At 30.3% G+C, this 8894-nt stretch overlaps 1 protein-coding gene across 1 annotated transcript in view; it reads left to right on the forward strand.

Annotated features, from left to right (window-relative positions):
• Positions 1 to 8863, forward strand: part of LOC124355179 (solute carrier family 35 member F5) — a 33163-nt gene extending 24300 nt beyond the window's left edge. The window contains exon 10 of the mRNA XM_046806181.1: positions 1321 to 8863. Within this exon, the coding sequence (XP_046662137.1) occupies positions 1321 to 1390 (70 nt within the window). The 3' untranslated portion in view covers positions 1391 to 8863. The remainder of the gene's footprint in view (positions 1 to 1320) is intronic.
• The last annotated feature ends 31 nt before the right edge of the window (positions 8864 to 8894 follow it).

The raw sequence follows: 8894 nt of genomic DNA on the forward strand, positions 1-8894 counted from the left end.
TTTTTTCTGAAATCGAGGTTTATTCCATTTAATGTTGTCAGTAGTGATGAAAGTTTGAGAATCACATTCCATCAACCTCAAGGAGGTCGAAGACAATCCTAAGACAACACAAGTAATATGTCTAAATCAATGAAATTCTTTATTTGTCATTTCATATAGAAATACAAAGGCGTCAAAACAGTTTACAAAATTTTTGGAATTTACTTGAGTACTGATGACACACATTCACATACACTTCAAGTAGTAAGATCTCATTCAGTGATTAAAGAAACTCTTGTAGTAAGATAAATTATACTCACTGTCACCTACATCCATCTTGGATATCTGGACGTTATGCAATTAAAAAGAATAGTGGAATAGCTCAATAACTTTATGTACTCTTTTGATTAAAATTTCCACTTGAACTATTTTAACCGTGGATTGAGCTTTGGAAAATAATTTTATTGTTAGATCAATCCTTCTTTATGGAGCACAGACTTGGATACTCAACAAAAAAAAAGAAACCAGTGACTTTACAACAAGAATGTTTTGAGGAAAATATTTGGACCTACCAAACCCAAAAATGGTGAGAATATCTCTTCATTTAGATTACTCTTGATTTTGTAGTCTAGGTATCTCTGATATCTATAGGATGGAAGAGAAGGTTTTGAGTTTCTTTGTCACTGACTTTTTTTGGATCTCTTCAGACTGACATGGACTCCAAATTCCAGGAGTCAAATCTGTGATTGCATTAGATTTCAGAAGTTGTACTAATAGGAAAGTGAAATTTAGCTGAACCACGAGCACTAAAACCGCTCTAAGAATATTTTCTTTTAAAATACTTTTCGGTTTCCCTAAATGTAGGAAATTAGAGCTGTAGAGCTATTTTCCATGTAATCTCACCAAAAATATGATAAACTTTTCACTGTCAATATTGTTTAGATTGGTCACCATTTTCATAGATTTTTATTAACAATGTTTCCTTCCACTCATTCTCCACCTTTCCAAATATCCTTTTGCAATGTTTTTTTCCCCAATACTTTTTAAATGTAGTGTGAATTATTCAACTTCTACTTAAATCTACACCTTTCACTTTACCTGATCTTTAGACTTCCTCACCTCTATTGTACTGTATTTGTTCATTAAATATTCCAAAACTGCTTTTTAACATTTTATCAATCCTGCTGACGTATTTCCTTTTCACTCTTTCTCCTATAATTCCATTGTAAATTCCTCGGAGAGTGTTTCCCTTGGTAAAAGTAAAGATGTGATCATATCAACTATTTTGTGATGTAATCAGCATGTTTACACTTTACTCAGCCCCAGCTGCTGTGTTTACAGGCTAGCAGAGTGTGAGATAGAACAGACCGAGTCACTTATAGGCATCAACGATGCTGACCACGAGGCTTGAGGCTCTCTCATCTCCTGAACACCTGTTCAACTACGGATCTCAATCTCTCCTCCTCATTCCGAGACTTGTGATCTTTAGAGTTACCGCATTCTAATTGTGATAGACCTCACGCTGGCTCTGCTTAGCTGTCAACTATTTTAGGGCCCCATGTAATATGTCTATGGAGGTATTATATGTTTTCAAGTTAAAAGCTATGTTGATTTTAAGCATTTTAATACATAATTAATTTATAACACTGTATATCGTATGCACATCACCTGTACAAATGATCACTTAATTCTAAGCAATTCACTAAATTTTAAACTTTCTAATTTCCTTAAATACCGTTTACTTTGTCAAACTATTTATTTATTAACTTTTTTATTGTTACTTGAATTTTAATTTAATTACATGCAAAAATAAAAAATGGAATAAGTAATAAAACAGTTGTTAGGGTTACTAAAATATTTAGCTTGTTTGTATGGTTTTGACAGTAACTTATTTTTTATCCTTTCAATTCTTCTTTATTTTTACACTAGTCATAATATCATACTTTTAATGTAATGAATTAAAATCTAGTAATTAATTTACAATTTTAATTCATAGTTAAAATACTATTGAATTTCCAAAAGTGTTTACAGTAAAATTCCACATTAAGCCAGTTTTTAATATTTTACATTATTACACTGTGTACATTTCTTTACTTAAGTTTCATGTGCTGTGAAATACATGTCTAAATTATCTTCGAGTACAAAGAATAAACAACCCGATAAGAGAGTAGTGTTCACGTAGGAAATTTGTTTATATTTTGTACTTGAAAACACTTTCAAAGTGTGTAAACTTGTTACATAAAGAACATGTATATAGTGCATAAAATGTTGTTAATAGTATTAACCTATTTTTAGTTACAAATTACATCTTTATTCACTTTTTGAAACTCAACAGGTTGAGTTTCGTCAGGATTAAAATGTATTGCCAGAATAAAAGAAATGTTTGTCATCATTCCATCCAAAATTTAACCAAAGAATAATTATATTTATTTTGTTATTTTCCAGAGTGCAGAAATAATTCTTTATAAATTTAGTAGAGGCTGCAATATATTCTAAACGTTAAGAGATATTTCAGTAAGTGTAGTTTGTGATTGTTTAAGACTTTAGTATTTTATGTGATCAATGTTTGTATTATACTATAAATAAAGGAAACATGTATACCTGTTGTTAATCACTAGAAGTGTTTATAATGGTTTTGTAAATATCATGCTCTTTAAAAACTGCCAACACACAAAGTACTTTGTCTATATACAAGACATTAATTTATTATTATACTGTATTATAAAAACCCATTGTAATGTTTACGTTTTGTAATTTTCAAGAAGTTTCTTTTAAGTAGAATTAATGTACTCAATTAGGCATTGAGGTCAATTCAGATTCTTTCAATAATACAACTAGCTACAAGTCATGAAACTAAAATATGCATGCCCTGGTGTGAAAACCGTAATAGAATGTGTAGCCTAATTCCTGACAGTGTTCATTGTTGTTCTATTGTTTTTCGGTTATTGCCAAAGTCAACATCTTTCCATTTGTTCAGTATTCAGTGTCAGTTTCTTGCTCATTTCAGAAAATTTTATTAATATGTTAGAGATTTCACAATAGTACAGAACCTTGTTTAAAAAAGGCAGATGAACAGGTAAGCTCCTCGAGTACCAAGACCCTCCGTTAATAGGTAAGGTTTTAATGTGCTTTCTCAAACTGCAATTCAATTCATTGCAGTTTGATGTGAAACGTAAAGGCAATTAAAGGCATTGTATTGGAGCCAAGCTGTACACAAAAATTCACAAATTAAATTTAATAATAAATTATTAAATTATGTGTTAGCAACAAATTACATTAAAGAATAAAAAAAAATTGAAAATGTTCATACAACAGTTGTCGAATAACTTATTGTGCTCCTACCTATTTTATGCAGCCTCACATCGGCCTGTCTCCCTCTAGTATCAATGTCAATAAACTTTTAGCATCATTCCCACCACATCTGGATTTACAGTATTTTGTTTCACTCCTGCATCATCCTGCACATTGCGACTGTTTACGATATTTGAGAATTGAGAGAAGACAGAAAGAGTCAATTGTTGATCGGAGAAGAGTATCTGATTAACAACATTCAGGATTCTCAAAAGATTGACTTTTATTTGGTCAGTTGCCATTGTTTTATAGTGTGCCATAGTTTGTTCCAATTATTGCTCTTTGTAGTTACACCCCTGAATATGTTAGAAATTCTGACACACCTGCTCATTCAAATATTTGTACTATCAAGATATTACTGCACAATGTATCTTGTTGCTGAACATAAAAAATAATGCATCCTAATACAACATGAATTAGGTAAACCACTGTTAATTTATATCCATCCAGAAGGACTTTCATGTTTCACATTAAACCTCGGACCCAGCAAACTTTTCTTATTTATAGCCTACAGTTTGTCTTCAAATCTTTATTACATTTTTTGTTTTGATGCTGTCCTTGTTACCTAAAATAATCAAGTGTCTGCTAAGTTTGAAAAAATGAACTTTTAAGTTTGTTTAATTTATTTATGACCATTTAAAAACTTTAATAAAGACCAAAATGATGTGTTCAAAATTGTGAAAGTGTTAATAGATGAGTTGCAATACTGAAATAAGCTTAACTTCCCGGATAATATATATTACTTAAAAGAACTTCTGTAACATTCCACTAATATTTTATTTAGCACACAATTAACTTTTTCATAATTCTGATATGGAACTTAAATGATGAAATGTAAACAAAGAACTCAGATGACACAACATTATTATGCTTATTAGCATTTGGATCAACAGTATTATGTACATTTGCAACGGAATAAAGGGACACAAATATTGTTATTTAATATAATTCTGTATTATTATTATTTTTACTGTTGTAATTATAATTTAAATAACTCATTTGGAGTTTTTCATCAAGAGAGAGTTACATTTTAAGCCCTATTTTTAATGTGTTTTCAGTATTTTATTTCATTGCTATTTTACAGTACTCTGTGTCTGCGATGGAGTTAATTGTTATGTGTTTATACTTCGTTATACTTTAAGTTTATATATTTAGACTGTTTTGTATTCTTCAGATGTAAATGTAATAACGTTATTAATTTTTAAATTACAAACTAAGTCTATTTATTAGTTATCCATTCGTCCACTACCCAATATATATGTCTATTTTGTTACATTACTCTTCAAAATGCTTTCCATTTTCTTGTTTCCTAGTATCTTTGTATTTTGTAATATATAATCATTTGTGTATATATTATTCTTCATTCCATCACTAGTCATCATATTTTTCCTATTTTGTACTTAAAATGTTATATTTTGTAGAGAATTTTTTGTATCTTCTTTTGGGAATTGTTATTTTATGTAAAAATGCATTATTTATTAATAATATATTGTAGCAAAGACATTTCCGAAAGTTCTTGGGTTTAAACGTTCAAAAACTCACCTCTACTCATGAAAGCCGCTTTGAAAATATAAATCAGTATTTTCTCTACAGACATTTCTGAAAGTTCTAGGATTTTAACATAAAAAACTCACCTCTAATCTTGATAGAAGCTTTGAAAATATAAATCAGCATTTTTCTCTGCAGCTGTACACTTAAGCCAGTATTATTCCCAAGTTGACTACATTTTCTGTGAAAGTGTAGTTTAACCACTGCATCTCAGTAACATGGAAATTCTTCAAGTAAAGTCTATTCCAGGAAAACCCTCACACCCTCGACATTGTGAGCAATTTTTAAAATTTTATCCACTTCTGATATTTCTATTCCACTAAAATTGTTTTCGGAAACAATTACATGTAAGGGCAAATTGTAAAACTTCAGGCCATAACTTTCGCCAACATGCATTTTTGGTTGACGGCTTTACTTTACCTATGGATTCCTGGATGTTTTCCATATTGATAGAACTGCGAGTTCAGAGGTGTCATCCATAGATTTTAGAAGAATAAAAAATGTTCTATGCACATAGTAAGCCTTAAAAGCAGCATTTACACCTTGATCGATTTAATGGCTGTAGGATGGATTTAGTATTGGGTGGAAGGAATATGACTTGGATGTTTGGATGTTCAATTAGAGGGTTTCCAAGAGCATTTTAAATCACCAATAAGGCTATGAAAGGCAAGTTTATGAATTAAAAGTAGCCTTCACCTAGTTGTTTAGCTTTTTTTTAATGGTATGAGAGCTTAGGGGAACTCTTTTCCTGATTTGAACCTCTATCCATATGCTCAATGCCTTTTCATTTTTTTTAACTTTCACGTCTCGAAAAACAGAAGCAGTTTTGGCACAGAGATTTTCACACTACTTCTGATTTTTTTATTTTTTTCGAGTATTTTGAACACTCGACTCATTCAATCCAAACTTCCTAGCAACTGAAGCAACCTTATCAACTTTTAGCGCATCAAGAATTTGCAACTAAAGACAGCACAACACGTTTCATCTTCTTGATCTGAGACTGACGCAGGGAGGAGTGTGTGCTAAGTGTGGAGTGACAATTTGCGGTACGTTGGGCTAGAATGGAAGGGTAGTGAGTCATTCAGCAGCGGTACTGGAAATAGCTGTAATAATATAGCGTCTTCTGTGCAGTGGCGAATAAACTTGTTGAATCATGAGTGGTTGAGTTAATAATGTATTTATTTTCTTTTATATATATATATATATATATATATATATATATCATTTTTGTCAGTTTAAGTGTTATAGGTTAAGAAGTATTGAAAATAATGTCAAAAAATTAGGCATTCAAGAAATGTTTAGGCATTCTATGTAAATCATAACTATTTCTGGTCATAAGAACTAAAAAATCATTTATATAAAAACAGTGATATCAATATTATGTTAAAATATTTTAATTGTTTTCTCATGTATTAGTTAAAAAATATGTTTGTCTAGTATGTAAGATATTTCACCTACTTTGTTTTTTTGAAAAGTGATGGTTCTCTTGTTTTATATAGTTTTATAAAGGAGTTTTTTTCTACTTATTTTTCAACTGGAAGTAAGGAATTTCATTAATAATAGGGGTTCTGTAATATTCATGCATATAAAGTGCACAATTTATTCAAACTTAAACATTTGTGTACAATTTAGATGTTATATTTTTATTTAAAAATATCTCAGGTAATTGTTAGTCTGCATTTTAAACAAGTCATTTATCTTATCTTACGTTTCTGTTTCAAAGAAGTGTACAATAATTATATTAAAATTATTGTAAGATAATTTTAACACAATACTCCTTGTACCCGCACAGCTAGCACAAAATAAACTATTTCAGATAGTTTTAAAATGTAAAGAAAGAATAACATGATAATAATTAGACTGAACCACATTGCGTGATTTATTAATGGGGATTGTTGAAAATAATTTCACTTAAAAGTTAAAATTGAGTTTATCATGAAAGTACAAATTTAAATTTTCATTAAAAATGGTAGGTAAATAAATTTCCACTTGTAATTAGGAATCTGCAAATGCTATTTACAATTATATTTTAGTCCAATCCAATAATACTTCTCTTGTCAAATGATTTATATTGAGTGTGTTACAATTGTGATTGTAATATAGTATTGCAAGAATGAAAGTATCACACTATAAACAAATGTTGTAACCAAAACACTACATCAACTACTGTTGCATTGCAGTGTGGTACAATGTATATGATTCTGTACAAGCACATGTGTTTTGGAACAAATAACAGCATAGCATGGAAAGTACAAATGTAACAAGAAGAAATTTTGTGGCAAACACAGATGTGATATGAACAAAAAATGATGTGAATTCACTGTATTCTTTTCAAATTTAGAGAATTGTGTTTGGAGAATGAATTGATCCCATAATTTATTCCATTAATCCTTACCCAATCTTTATTATGACCTGCAATATAATATTGCACGATTTTGTGTGATTGATTTCTCTGTTATGCTTCTGTCAATTGAAATTTATACTAGATTCATTAATAATTATTTATTTTTATCCTTTTAAATTGTTTTAATTGATAAAAATCATTCAAATTTTTTTTACAGATTACGTGTAGCATTTATTTGAATTAATCCAATAGTTAACAGTTTAAATTATGACACAAGATATGAAAGGGAAAATAAAGAGTTTTAAAACTCTCTTGTTTTCATTAGAGATCAATCAGTTTTTTAAATCATAGAAAGTTTTATAGTCTAAAACAATAAACAGTTATAAATCCAGTTTTTCGTATGTAGTGCCAATTACAATGTAATTGAATGCATAACGCATTGAATGCATCTAATCTAATGATTAAAAAGAATAAATGTTTTTGGAAGATAAGATAGTTTACCCTTTTAAGTGGTACGTTTTCAACGGTGTTGTTATATACTACTGCCGGGTTTATTTGTCGTGCAAATAGTTGCTCCATAGTCAGCACAAATGTAGCGTGTTCTCGCCCACTATCATTAACCCTAGTGATCATTTAATTTACCAAACTGCCATCAGAATCTCCTGATCCGTCATGTCAGGTCATGATTGATAAATTTAGTCCACATCCCGATCATCATCTTTCTCAGAAAAGCTACACTGCTGAACGCTTAACTCACAACAGCTCATCCAGACAAATATGAAATTAATAAATTGTCTTTATTATTATTACAAATAATTCCTGCTGTAGCGATTGAACCACATTCAAAATATTAAATAAAGCAAACTTTCAGTAGCAATTTCAAAAACCCAATTGGAGGAACTAGAATACAGTAACATTCTGTTTCTAACGTTCAGATAAAACCTCACCATGTGCTTTCAGGATAGTTCCTTAGTTGTTCGTCAGAGTGTAGTGTAGCAAACAGCACTACTGTGGATTTGTAGTAGTTGGAATAAACACAACTAGAGGCCAATATGTATCATCTTCTAGCTGTCAGGCATCGTGTAGTGAAGCAGCTGTTTGGAACGTGATAACATGGGCATGGCAGTCAAGGAGTTGATAAAAAAACTGAGGAAAACTTAAAATTGTGTATAAAAAAATATGTATTCACATGTCTCTATTTGTAATATTCTTAAAATGAAAGTCTATACAAGATAGATTATGAAGTGCAGACGTAAAGGTTGATTTTTATCATACAATATAAAACAAATGTAAGAAATTTGAAAAAAGTGAATGTTCTATTTTGACTTGCATAATTAAGAAGGAGGCTTTTTACATACACTTAGTTAAAAGGTAAGAGTGGGTAGTTTTGTACAGAAAGTTGGTTAAAATGCTCAAAATGTAAATGTAACAAAACACTTGTTAAGTTCAGTTACACAAGAATTCCATGTCTCCCGGCCTGGCCAGTATTGTCCCACAACATCCTGTACACTATAATCTATTGTATCACTCTAGCTGTAAGACTTTTGTATAGTGTTGGCGCCCGAGCTCGCTGGCACACAAATATTCTAATTGTGTGTGTGTAAATTATTTTAATAAATTGCAATAAAAGTATTACTATAACATGGCTGGTGTTCAATTCTCCTTTGTGTAC

This window comes from Homalodisca vitripennis, chromosome 2 (assembly GCF_021130785.1).
Source record: "Homalodisca vitripennis isolate AUS2020 chromosome 2, UT_GWSS_2.1, whole genome shotgun sequence".
Classification (NCBI taxonomy): Eukaryota; Metazoa; Arthropoda; class Insecta; order Hemiptera; family Cicadellidae; genus Homalodisca; species Homalodisca vitripennis.